The sequence below is a fragment of the Falco peregrinus genome, chromosome 15 (assembly GCF_023634155.1).
Source record: "Falco peregrinus isolate bFalPer1 chromosome 15, bFalPer1.pri, whole genome shotgun sequence".
In the NCBI taxonomy this organism is placed as follows: Eukaryota; Metazoa; Chordata; class Aves; order Falconiformes; family Falconidae; genus Falco; species Falco peregrinus.
In genome coordinates this window covers 6,145,673-6,159,207 of record NC_073735.1, presented here as the reverse complement: position 1 = coordinate 6,159,207, position 13,535 = coordinate 6,145,673, and the positions used below count along the sequence as shown (strand labels likewise).

The 13,535-nt window shown below is 43.8% G+C and overlaps 1 protein-coding gene across 1 annotated transcript in view; it reads right to left on the bottom strand.

Annotated features, from left to right (window-relative positions):
• The window catches only part of PKNOX2 (PBX/knotted 1 homeobox 2), a 90,037-nt gene that overhangs the window by 12,439 nt on the left and 64,063 nt on the right, over positions 1 to 13,535 (bottom strand). The window contains 3 exon segments of the mRNA XM_055819410.1: positions 1,211 to 1,399; positions 4,664 to 4,835; positions 9,159 to 9,298. Coding sequence (XP_055675385.1) covers positions 1,211 to 1,399; positions 4,664 to 4,835; positions 9,159 to 9,298 — 501 coding nt within the window.

Here is a 13,535-nt window from a genome sequence, read left to right as displayed (position 1 = left end):
CAATTATTAAGTGGTTTGGTGCTTTCAGGAAACCCAAACAAGAAATAAAACTTGGGGGGGGTGGCTTTTCCCTCCCTATGCCACAAGCATCATATTGGGAGCTTCAAACTCTGCAACACTTGGAGCCAAGCTGCCAAAAATGACAATTCTTTTCCCTTCCACCACTCTAAAACTGCCCTGAATAGCCCTAAAAAGCCACCACCACCTGCATCCTTTTGCGAGGGAACCCCAAGAGCTCCTTGGGTTATTTCAGGTTGGCTGGAGTTATTTCTGGTGGGATCGTGCAACCCCAAATTTCATTTCCCCCCACCAAAAAACCAGAGCATCTGAGAGAGAGAGAAATCCCCAAGGGACACACAATATTGCATCAAGGAAGTTTTCTGGGATGCAACCAGCCAACATTTATTCCCTGCACTGTAAATGCACAGGAAAACTCCAACCCATGGGCAACTTTTTTCCCAAATATTATTAAATCTGCCCCAAAAGCCACCAAGATGCAGCTTGGGTTGGCCACTCCAGCTGGTATTTCTACAATTCTTGGGCATCTCCTTGTACTTTCCCACTATGCTTGAGGCACCAAATGTCATCTTCTCCTAGCTAAAATCCAAATCATGAAAAAAAAATAAACCAAGGTGGGAATGTCGATCATGCTGGGGAAGAACTGCAAGATGTGTCAGGGCAAAAAAAGGTGCTGTGAAGCCAAAAAGGATTATCCGAGACCCAAAAATCTGTTGAGCTGCTTTGAAATGAAGAAAAGAACGGGGAGAGAGGAAGTAGTAAAGAAAATCATGGTGTTTCTGTCCCTCCTGCCAACAAATAGTATTTTTTTCATGAAAAAAATGCAAATTTCCTGCCCATTTTCCCACGCACTTGCACGGCTTCTGAAATTCCTCCCCCCCACATTTCACTGCTGCAACGTAAGACTTTGGGAGAATTCCTCACCTCTCCCTTTTGGAGAGACACAAAACATTGGGGCTGTAGCTCTGCCAAACCCATGAAAAAAAATTTTAAAAAAAGCCAAACGATTGTTGCAGCACCACTTACTGCACCGCACGAACAAGATACAGGTTGTTTTAAAGTTATTTTCCTCAACTGGGGAGGCTTTTGATGAATTTCCACAAGAGTTACAGACCCTCAAGCCTTGTTGACCCAACTCATCCATTGGCCAACATGCAACAGTGGTGAGTTTTAAGGCATTTTAAGGTGTTACCTGGGGGTGGAGGCTAATGGAGGAGGGGTTGGGGGAGTAGGGCCCCCCCAGGTCGTTCCTGAGTAGGTTGTCACTGTGCATCTTGGTTTTGAGGCAGGTGATGTAGCGGTTGCAAAAGTCCTTGCACAACTCGTTGACCTTCTCCAGCTCCAGAAGGTGGATGCGCAGCACCTGGATCGCCTTCACCATCTGTGCAAGAGCACACAATGGCAAAGTTAAAATACTCTTTTTCCTCGACTCATCCGAAAAAAAACCACCCAAAAATCAATATTCTTACCCAAAATCTAACCTGGAAACGATCCCTGCGGTAGAATTCAATGCATTTCCTTGCTCAACACACCAACAAAAGCCAAAAAAAATCAATATTCTTGCCCCAACCCCATCCCAGAACCCATCCCTCTGCACCTCTGCATTTCTTTTCCCTCCCCATCAATCATTCCTCTGAAACACCAAGAGGTAAAAAAATCACAAAATTCCCCATCGCCTTCAAGGGAATTGCTCCCCGTGCCCAAAAAAAAATTCCGAGCCAAAGCCCTGGATGTCGAGAAGTGTTTGGTTATTCTCTGGAGACCACTTCTTCTAACAAGATTACAGGGCTGCAGCTCTGCCGTGAGCTGTTGCCAGTGCAAAGCCTGGGCCTCATTAAAACGTACCCCATAAACGTTAAAAAATTTACACATAAAACATTCCTCTCGCCAAGCTGAAACCTTAAGTTTTACAGCCGCTGTTTGAAATCTTGCATAATATATAAAATTTCAGCTATTCACTCTGGGGCAATAAATCTGGTTTTATGTAACAAAGCGTCTTTGCATTTCAAAGGGTGTTTTTAACTTGCAAATTTTAGTGGTCATCTTTACAAACTGCGAGTCGTCACGGTTGGGAAGCATCCCGAAAAATCCAGGGCCAAACTCAGGTGGTGGCTCCACGACAGAGAAAGTGAATTTTTGGTTGGCAAACGACGGCGATGAGGGGTTGTGGCTGGAAAAATCCTTTTGAAAAAAAATTTTTTGGCCTTTTTGGGCTTTTTTTCCCCACTTTCTTGTCCTCCTTCCCAGTTGGCGCAGGCAAAGTGCAAGGTAGAGGCATCGCTCCCTGGCTCTCCGCATCCTCCCAGGGCTCAACGGCCATGAAAGTCAATATTCAAGGGCAAAGGCAAGAAGACCTGACACATATATGTATAAAAAATAAATCTCTCAATTATCTCAGCTCATTTGCTTAGGGTCTCATTTTATGTCCCTGCTCCGCTGCGTCGTATATCTGTCCGGATAAAGAGTTACAGTCGGACGGCGTACGTGCGCGGGGTTGTAAAAAATACAGATGCTGAATTAATTGACTGTGTGGCACTCGGCAGCTGATTGAGTTGATAATGGTGAGATCTGACCTTTTTCTAATTTCTAATTATGTGCATCTCGGCGGTGAGGAATACATGACTCTTATTCTAATGATAGCTAATGCCGCTGGCCTTTTCATCCCTGCTTTGCCATCACTGATTTCCAGGGAACTGACGGCGTTACAAAAAGAAAACATGCAAAAAAATAATCAAAAAAAAAAAAAAGGGACAATGTCAACAGGGAAAAAGTGTCAGCTCGGGAACAGGTTGAAATAAGTGCTGAGTTTTGAGCACTGCAAGAGTTTTTCATCCAAAATTCCCTCTGGTTGGCGCTTCCCACCAATAGGAAGAGTCCTCCTTCATCATCACGTTAACCATCTCCTCTGTCTTGATGGAAACCAACCACATCGAGTGATTTGGATGGCTTTTGGAGAAGGTCTGGGAATTGGATGGAATATATACATGCAGATATGTCTTAGAAATAGGGCAAAAATACACACACACACATAGATATATGTATGAAGATGAATATATCCAGTGCTGCAAGGTCATACATGGGGTCAATACAACTGCCCGTGGTCAAATCTCACCTTGGCAGCACAAGTTGCTCCAAAACATGCCCCTAAAACATTATTGGTGTGGGGTTTTTTAAGAAACCAACAAAAAACTGAGTTAAAATAGCCTCTGTGGACACACGTCCTACACTGACCATTTCCTGGAGATGTTTCACCTTGATACATGTAGGGATAGGTTCTCCTCCCTCAAAATTTTATATCTTTTTATTTTTAAATAAACCAGCTTCGGCTGGTTCCGTCTCTCTCTTCTTGCTACATCACTGCGCCCATTTTTAGGTAATTTAATGCGATAGGGGTTTTTTTTTGGTGCACCTCAACATTGGATGCATGTTCAGTCCCCAAACTGAAACAACCCAAAACATTGCTTTTCGTGGTTGCTCATCCCGGAGCGATGGCTGTTTCTGGCTACACTGCAAAACGGGTTTAGAAATCTCCAAACAGGGCTTTGCACAGCCTGGAATTTTTTTTGCAGGGCTCTCCACAGACTGCCAAGCCACTCTTGATTTAGAGATGTTGCGAAACTCTCTTCCACGAGCTGATATCAGGCACAAAAAAACCGCAGGATTTTACTCCATCTTGAAACTGTCTCTTGCTTTTCTAGGGAAGCGGTAGCTTTTGCACGTGGACGTGCATTGCTTGTGCTTCTTCCCTTCGTGATAGGTCATCGAACGTGACCACCTTGAGATCTGTCATACTTGGAGAAAGCTGCCTGTGAACTGCCTGGTGCTGCTTCATTTCTGGGATGGAAATCCCTCTGCTACACATCCCAGGGGACATGCCAACCAGTGGGGAAGGTGTTTTGCACTTTGCATCATCAGAGGTGGGCAAAATTGCCAATTACTTCTTTTGACCCTAAAGATTTGCTTTGTGGGCATGCCAGGATGGTGCCAATGACCTGTCTACCCACATGTTTGCCATGGAGACCACCTGTGGAGTCTTTCTGGACAAAATAATGGGATTTGGGGATGTTTCCTGAGGTCCCCACAAGAGAAAAGCTCCATCCCAAGCACCTTGCAGCAGCAATGGGTACAGTAGGAAACTTGGGTTTCTATGACAGGGAAGCCACCAAAAACAATCCAAAGTGTCCTAAATCATTGCTATGCATCACCCTTTTTGGAAAAAGCTCTTATTTTGTCTTGTTTCTAGGACAAGAGCTGGCCATCACACTTGGAACAAGATGGTGCCAGCCAAGGACACAGATGCTATTGCATGTTGCACCGAAGAGCAGTAATTCCTGCAGAGACTGCAAGTTTTGGTGCACAAACCAGCCACTGGGCTCCACTGCTTCCAGCAAACACGCTGACCCCATGGCATTTGTGTGGGAAACGAAGCAAAAAAATGGGCAGGGGTCTGTTCTCCCAGGGGATCTATGGAAAAGGTCCCAGAGAAGGTCTCACAAGGTCTACAGAGAACATTGCCAAGATGGCCAACACTACAAATGGAGCCCAAAGAGGTTGCCCAGGGTGGTAGATCTTCATAGTTTGTTCCTCACCCCCTACCTTCTCCCTGTCCCCCAAAAACCATCTGCCAAGCCCCAGCTGCCTCTACCAGGTTGTCCAGCTCAGGGTCATCGCTGAAGAAGGGCTTGTGCTCCTGCTCCTGCTGGTGAACAAAGTTCTCTATGTCGACGTCAAAGCTGGCCGAGGTGATGCACTCAGAGCCCTGCGTCGCCTGCTCGCACTTCTCAAAGAGCAGAGTCAGCAGCGGGAACAGCGGGTGTCTGCAGAGGACAAAGGAGACCCCCCATCACGCACACTGGTTTAGGTCCCATGTCCATTTCCACCCCACACCATCCATCCATTCCCTCCCAGCTTGCAAGAGCCTGGTGGTGCAAACCTCACTTCCAAGCCAATGCTGGAAGCGCTCCCTCCAGACCTTCCCCAACAACAAAAAAAGGTTAAAAATTGCAAAATTCACCATCTTCTCCCCCAGGCAATGACCTCTCCCAACATCTTGGTGCTTTCCACCCTTGCACCAAAGCCGGCATTTCCCAAATGTTTTGCCATGGGCTTTGGGGTGGCTGTCTTGGAGGCATCTGCTATCCTGGTGGCTTTGCATGTTGGGGATCGACTCCAGCACCCACTCATCTCTCTTGGTTGGAGATGCCAGAAGGAGGTGAGCTGGTATTTCTGCATGCCCGCAGCATCCTATGGACGGATCTTGCTGTGGGTTTCTCCTCCACTGAGAGGTCCCATCAAGCACATCCATGTCTGTCCATGAAGACGGGTCAAACCCCACTTCTTTCTTACACAGGATGATTCTTGGAAAACAAAGATTTGCAATTCTTGCAAATCCACAGTTCACTCTACGGATTCAAAAACAGGCTCGTGATTCTTGCAAATCCACAATTTGCTCTGATGATGCTAAATTGATGCAATATAAAATGCCAATATACACACAACACCAAAGCACGTGGAGAAGAAGGGGATGAAGGCCACGAGGCACTGCAACCCTCACTGAGCCTCTCCAGCTGTGCAAATTTAAAAAAAAAAAAGAATTTATGGAGTCTTTCAGGGGAGGCATGCAAAATTCTGCTCCAGGGACGGTCCCCCCCAGCACCCCCATTATCCCAGCGCAATGGGATTTGCTCCACCGTTTTATCTCCAAAAGATGGTCCAAAAGATGATTACGAACCACTTCCCGCCAGTCTTTTCTAAGCCGGAGCCAGGCGAAGGGGTTAAACCCCTCGGCTAAGTCTTCATTTGCAGCCGCTAATACTGCAGCATATTATAGTTTAATCTGTCCTGATCCCGGTTTAATGCAAGATTCGCTGAGGCTGGAGCAGAGAACGGGGAGGTGGGGGGCGGGGGGAATAATTTCATAATTTCGGCAGCCCCGCCGGGGCTTAGCTGAGGGATATGAAAGGCAAATTCCAGGCAGCGGGCAGAATTATTGGGGCTTATCAACCAGCAGCTCAGTGGCAGGTGCCCGCTGCCATTTCCAGAGCCGCTCCATCAATTAGGAGCAAAGGCACGGAATTACCCCAAGGATGGGCTGGGGAAGGGGGGGTTGGCTGTTTGGGGTTTTTTTTTGGGGGGGGGGGATATTGCATCCTCTGAGCAATTTGTAGCCCCTTTGCTTTGAGGGGGTTGCATCAACCAAGGGGGGATTAAAGGCGCTGCCAGCATCGCCCCGCACTCGTCGGTGTTAATAATTGGGGCAGCGCTGCTATCGACCCCCAGTGTCTGGGAGTGCTGGGGGGAGAAGGGGGGGGCACATGGCACATTTTCAGTTGGAAAAAAAAAAAATGAACTAAAATAATCCAAAATAAAATAATTAACTAAAATAACATAATAACCTAAAATAAAATAATAAAACTAAACCGATCCAATCAAAGCAAATAAAAAAGAAATGAAAATAAAATAAAGAATAAAATATAATAAAACAAACAAAAAAAACCCAAAACCCAAACCAAAATGAAATCAACTAACATAAAAACAACTAATAACATAAAACAAAACAAGGGGGAGGCGGAAAACCCGCAGGGGTGTGTTAAGGGAGAGCACTGAGCCCCCAGCCCAGCGCAGTGTCCAGGAGCGGTGCAAGCGGGGTTTCTGCCACCAGCTGGATTGGTGTTGCAATCTTTTTTTTTTTTTTTTTTTTTTAACTTCTTGCATGCAAAAAATCATTGCAGTTTTCTCCATCGCCAGCCTTCCTGTGGCCATGGCAGGCAGAGGAATGGACGGGCCACCATGGGGGTTTGTAGGTGGAGGTCGTGATGTGAAAATTGAGAGCTGAATCCCATCCTTGCTCTGACATTTGGGGGGGGGGGGAAAGATAGATATCCAGGATAAACAAGAGGATTTTCCATACTGCAGGTGTTACAGAGGTAGAGAATCACCCCTACAGCACAAGGAAGGGTTTTGGGGTGGAAAAATCTGCTTTTGCCCAATACGGTTTTGCAAAATCCCCCCCCCCCCCCCCTTTTATTTTTTTTTTTTTCAGGGAATCCTCCTAATAAAAGGGCTGAACCGGCCCTGACATTTTCCTGCAGGAGAGAGGTCGTTTGCAGCCACTAATAAAAAGGATTCGACACGGGCTAATAAAGAGAAATGAATTCCTCTAATGGCCTAATTTCGCACCTTCAGCAGGGCTCTGCCCGCGAGCTGGTGGCATCCTGGGCACGCCACAACATGGATTTTTTTTTTACCCAGCTCCAGTATACCCCTTTCCCCCTAAAAAAATAAAATCATCCCAAAAACCAAAACCAAACAAAACTTAATGCAAAAAAATTTCAGCCATTTCCCACTTGGAAAAATCCAGTTTGTGGTGCTGGGGGGTTTAAGTGTCAGTTCCTGCAGGAGCATCTTCTTCACTGGTCCAAAATCCGTCGGGAAGTCCCAGCCCCGCTGTTGCATAAAGTCAGGAAAATCCATCAGCTGGGAAAAACCAGGGATGCTGCTGGAGCAGCCCCTGCGAAGATGCTCTCACGCCAGGCAGGGAGGGGGAGGATTATTTTTTTTTTCTCTTTTTCTCTTTTTTTTTAATGGATGATAAACCTCCCACTAGAGCATAAAACCCAGTGGGGTGACTCGTCCAGCATTTTTCATATTTCCCATCGCGTTTTCCCAGCGATTTCCCTCCTGGATCATCAACTGACGCTTACAACCGATGCCTTCTGCCTTGGTGCAACTACTGAAAATTAACAAATATCCATCGTTTCTAGTGGAGGGGCTAAAAAAACCCCTGAGACATACACAGTCCATATTATCTGCTGTAGAGGGGAATATTCCAATTTTGCACACAGCAAAAAAAGGCTCGTTGGTGTGGGTTTAGAGATAAAAATGTATCTGGGAGATAGTTTCGGCTGGGACACAAAAATAAGCATCCAGGTTTGGGCAACCAAGTCCACGCGTCGGACCAACCAACAATTTTTTCCCCACTTTTCAGGGTGGGAAATAGCTGCAAATAGGTGTTTCTGGCATTTTTTTGACCTTCAAATAAAAGCTGTGGAAAGTCCAAAGGGCTTTTTGGTTTCTGTTATCCCAGGAACGCTGCAAACCCCTCACCGCAGTGCAAAGGAAAGGGGGGGGTGGTGTTCTTGAATGACCCTTTTTGCCTGGAGAAAATTATTTCCACCATTGGAAAAAAGTCTTGAGACCCACTGCGAATAATCCTTTGCATTTCCTGGGAAACCGGTGGGTTTATTCCATGCCTTCATCCACCTTGCCAGACCTTTCAAACTCGTAATATTTGATAATTTGGAGTCAAAATATTTTAATTCCTTCACTTCCAAGCTGCGTTTTTTTGGTTCACGAGCCCCCGCAGCCCTAGCCATTAACAGGGGGTTAATCCTTAACCTTAAACCTTAATCCTAATTATATTATAATATTATACATTGCTGGTTTACATCACTACTGTATACATTATAATATTGTAAATAATTACTTATCACTTATATAATTACAGATCACTTATACAATTATACTATTTACATAATTATAATGTTACTTATTGCAATTAGACAGTAACATTACTGCATATATTACATTATATATTATTATGTCCAAAGTATCAAAAAAAGGGGACTGAAGGGGCTCATCCATCCTGCACCTGCAGCTGCCCGCACCCCGTATGGATGCATGAACTTCATATTCCAGGTCAATACATGACTTTACTCCTTCTGGGTTCTTTTTTGGCCCCAAATCACATGGTTTTGAAAAAAAAAAAAAAAAAAAAAAAAAAAGGGTAATTTTGGGGTTTGGGGGAGCGACTGTTTTGTAGTTGGGGAGATGCTGCAACACCAGGTCCAGGAAGGAGCTCCACCCCGTTCTTACCGATAGTTCTTCTTGCTAGAAAGGATCTAACCGCTAATCATCCCGTTCCTGTATGTTAATTAATGCATTAGAATAATAATGAATTAATAATGCATTATAATAATGACTTCATCAATGATCCGATGCATTAACCAACGCATTTAGTTAACGCATCGCTGAATCGATGCATTAGTAAGGCATTACAATAACTGACGCATTAACGAAATAATGCATTAATGAATGCATTAATTAATTAATGCATGCTGACAGTAGCCTGCATCCATCACCTGTAGACGGCTCGCTTGTCGGCCTCCAGCTGCGCCTGGGGGTCGCCGGCCGTGGCGGGTACCGGGGGGTTGGTGGCCACCGCCGGCGCAGCGAGATGCACGGGCTGTGCCTTGGTGGGCTGCTGGGCTGTGGCCGTCATCTGAGGGGGGGAAGGAGAAAATAAAGGAGAGGGAATAAAAAAAGGAAGAAAACAAAACAACGCTGGGGTTTGTCGCACTTTTCCACTGAGTTGTGCAGCCTTTGCGTCGGGTTTTTAAAACTGAGGAGGAGGCAGCCCCGTGGTGGGGCTCTGAGCAGGATGGTTTGGGGGGAAGTAAAAATATATTTGAATTTTTTCTAAGCCTGGAAACAGCAAGTTTAGGTTTTTCCCACTTTTTTTTACTTGGGGAAAATACAGGAAAAAAATCCAACATGCTTATTGCACCAGCAGCAAAGCAAAGGCGGGGGGTAATTTATTAAGGGATGCTTTGCAGAAGCCCCAGATTAAATCAGCTGCAACGCTGCTGCTCGCCAAGATTTTTTTCAAAGCAGGTATTATTGTCTAGACACACAGGCATTTGAAACTTCCTTCCAAAATTACATGAGCCTCTTCCAACTCGCCAAGCCCAGGAATGAGTCATTTTTGCCCGCTGAGAAGCCAGCCAGAAAAAAAATCCAACCTTTTTTTATTCCCCCCCCCTATGCCCTGATCACCCACCTTCAACCCCGATGCTGCCCCAGATCCCAACGCTGAGCCAAATCACATCGGCTATGTCAGAAATCATTCCACTAACTCACGTTTTGTTTTTTTTTTTACAAAAAGTTGTGATTTAGTTAGATATATATGGATTTACAATGTGAAACGCGCGCGTGCCCCTGCCTGTGCAAATCACTGGGCATCCTTCCAGCATCACCCCCAAACCCCCACCCCCCTGTGTACAGGACTGCATCTATGTAGGGGGCAATCACCACTTAAAATTAATTGCACTCAAATCTGAATTATCTGCAGACAGGTCCAAGATCTGCTGTGCAACACGTAGCTTTACCTTTGAAAGATTGGGTTAAAAAAAGAGAAATTCCGGGAGAATTTGGATCGATTGGGGTTCAAACGCATCAGCAACCCCCTGAATGTGGTGCGTTTATCCCAAAATCTCAGTGGAAAATTAACGCAAAGTAGGTGTCTCACCTGCTTTGGTGTCAAAATGGTGTAAAAAAATTACCATTTGCCTGTTTTCACTGGTAAATTTTTGACATACCCCCCCTTGAGCTGGGTAGGGAAAGGAAGCCTCTGCTCTTGCTAAATGTAATTTATTTATTTTATAATATACTTATACATTCATTTCTGTTTAGCTATATATAATTAAAAAAACAGATATTAATTATTTTTTTGGTTTATACGTATATATTTATTTCTGGCTTTATATAGTAAGAAAGTATTTTTATATGATTTATTTATTTGCCTAACTACTTATATATTTACTTCTGTGCTTATGCACACAGAAATAAAATATTATTTAGTATATTTTATCTATTTATTTATTTATTTAATATCCCTCTGTAATCCTTTCTGTGGTCATTTATATATAAACAAAAAATTATATATATATATGTATATATAAACACACACACATACATATATATAAAAATACGTATATATTATACATGTGGATGCCCACAGTCTTCACCAGCCAAACCCACCCTTATACCCAGGTTTTTGCCACGAAAAAAGCAGATTTCTCGCTTCCCTTAAAAGCTGCATAAAGCCAAGCTGGGCCAAACCCATGACACCTTTGCTTTTAAAATGTTTGACTTTAATATATCCTGCCTGACCTTTTGCTGCCAATACAGCGCCTTTATTTTTTTTTTTAATCTCCTTTATTGTTCATAACTCCAAAGTTTGGCTCTGGCACCTGTAAATTCACCCAGTGCTATTTAATTTCTCACTCTCCCAGCCTAGAAGAGGATTTCCACCCCTTCTCCCTTCCCTGCTGCTAAATAAAATAAGCGAAAATTTGGGGTTCCCTCCCCGTTCCTGTCTCCCGTTTGGATTTCTCTTTTTCCCCCCTATTTTCTAAGCCCAAAAGGCAAGTGGATTTTGGGATGCTCCAGCCATGCCATCGAATATCCCCCCATCCCCTTTCTCTTTTCCCCCTTTTTTCTCACTGTTATCTCCCGTGAAAATTACTTTTTTTAAGGGGGAAATGGCTTTTTATTCTCGCTCGTTTTTCCTTTTTAATTTTTTCCCCTCGTCACGTCATTTACCAGGATGCTGAAGCCTTTTTCGCATCCTGCCCCGAAATCCTGCCAAGTTGGCTGTTTCAAGCCAAGTCTGCAACTAATTGGACTATTACCCCCTAAAAAAAAAGAAAAAGAAAAAAAAAGCCTCCTCTGCGGCTCCGTCAAAGCCATTACCTCACCTTGTACTAAAGAAAATACCAAAAAAAAAAAAAATAAGCTCAAGTCAGCGGAAAAAAAAGAGGTGAGAGGATGCTCAGATAGGGATGCTGGACAGGGAGGAAGGCAAAAATGCAGCCAAAAATGGCTTTACAGGTAGCAGGTGGGGATGGGAAAGGAGGAAAAAGGCAGCAGGATCCTGGCTCAGGAACACGAGCATCTCAGCAGGTGGAAAACGGGGGAATTTGGGGGGAAAGGGGCTGGATTTGGGTATGAAAGTTGCAGGTGTTGAAAAAAAATGCAGGTGGGGATTTATTCCCTGCCCCACCCAAAATGGCCAAAATTATTTGCAGATGGGGAAAAAATAATAAAATTAAAAAAAAAAAACCAACAACCAAAAAGGGGTGAAAAAATGTACAAAAAATCAGGTACAGTGAGTATGCTAAAAAAAAGTTAAAAAGGTTAAAACCCATGCAAAATAATTACGTTAAAATATGTAAAAATGTAAAATAAAATGTTAAAAAATACGATTAAAAATATGGTTTCAAATCTTTTTAAAGGAAAGGAAAAAAGAAGGTAAAAATAAAATTGGGGTGGTGGAAAAAAGGCAAAACCCCCCCCCCCCCATGCTTTTGTGCAAGACTCCCGGTTGAAGCTAAGATTTTCGAGGCGCGCATCGCTCCGTGATGTGCATCACCTCCCCGTCCCTTTGCAGACGGGATTTCTGGGATTTTTGCTTCTTTAGGAAGAAAATCCTTTGCTGGAGCGAGCGGCTGCTCACCAGGCACCGCGGGGGCTTCCCACAGGTTTAAACGCGATAATCCCCCTTGCTTTCGGGTTTTTTTGAAGGCTATGGCCAGATACATCAACTCTAGAGAGCGACCACAGGGAAGAGGTCTTCAGGGCAAGAAAATCTCCTAAATCAGCGATATTTCCCCTGGTCCTGAGCATTGCACTGGGAAATTTCTCTTGGGCCATCACCCATGCTGAAATCTGGGGGTCTGAGCCCAAAAATGTGCCCAGGACACCAGGAGTTGGGGGTTTTCATTGATCCTACTGAAAAAATCAATGGCATCAGGCAATTTTTAATCTGTGATTGTCTTCAAAAATATTTTTTATCCTTTTTAAAAAAAAAACTTGTATTTTTATATTTTTCCATTGTTGTTCCTGATATAATCACCTAAAAAGCACTTTTTTTGGGATGGGGGTGGTAAAGCTGCTTTTATCCCTTTATGTGTGGAAAATTCTGAAAAGTCAACATCGCCACCCCCATTTTTAATACTTTTAAAAAATATAGTTATATAGCAAGTAAATGAATATTATTATTTTTTTCAGTTGTCCATGATGTAACCGCCTAGAAAGCACTTTTAGGGGAGGCAAAGTTGCTTTCATCATTTTCCATACCTATTTTTAAAGCAAGCTCTTTCTGCTAACAATGAAATGGCTGAAGCCTTTCTCTTAGCTTTTTCTTTTAATTTATTACGGAAAACATGCAGATTTTTATGCAGACTCTTTAATTTGCAACAGGTAGATTTGCCTGGCCAGTGTGATCACGCTCGGTATAAATGATGCTCCTTATTACCCCCTTTAGCAGAACCAGGTGATTATTAGATCTTTTTTTTTTCCTCCAAAATGCTGCTTTTCCCACCATTTCTGCTCCCTTTTAGCCAAATGCTGACAGTGAGGGTGATAGCTTGCATAGCCTCTGCAGTAAAATATTAATGCAAAAATCCTCCAAACCCCTATTTTAGTACTTTTCTCGCCGAAACAGTCCCCTTCAGGAGGAAGAGCTGGTTGTAGCTCTGATAAATGATTTTTTTTTATTTCTCACCCACCCTCCCATCTAGGAAAAATCCCCCATCTTTAGGAAATTTGTGCAATTTACTGTTCCAACCCTTAGAAATCCCAAATTTCCCGGTGAAAAGCTCACAGCAGTCACAGCGTTGAGTCAAAGAAAAAAATTTAAAAAAGCAACTCTTGGCTGCAGCTTTTTCTCCAAACCC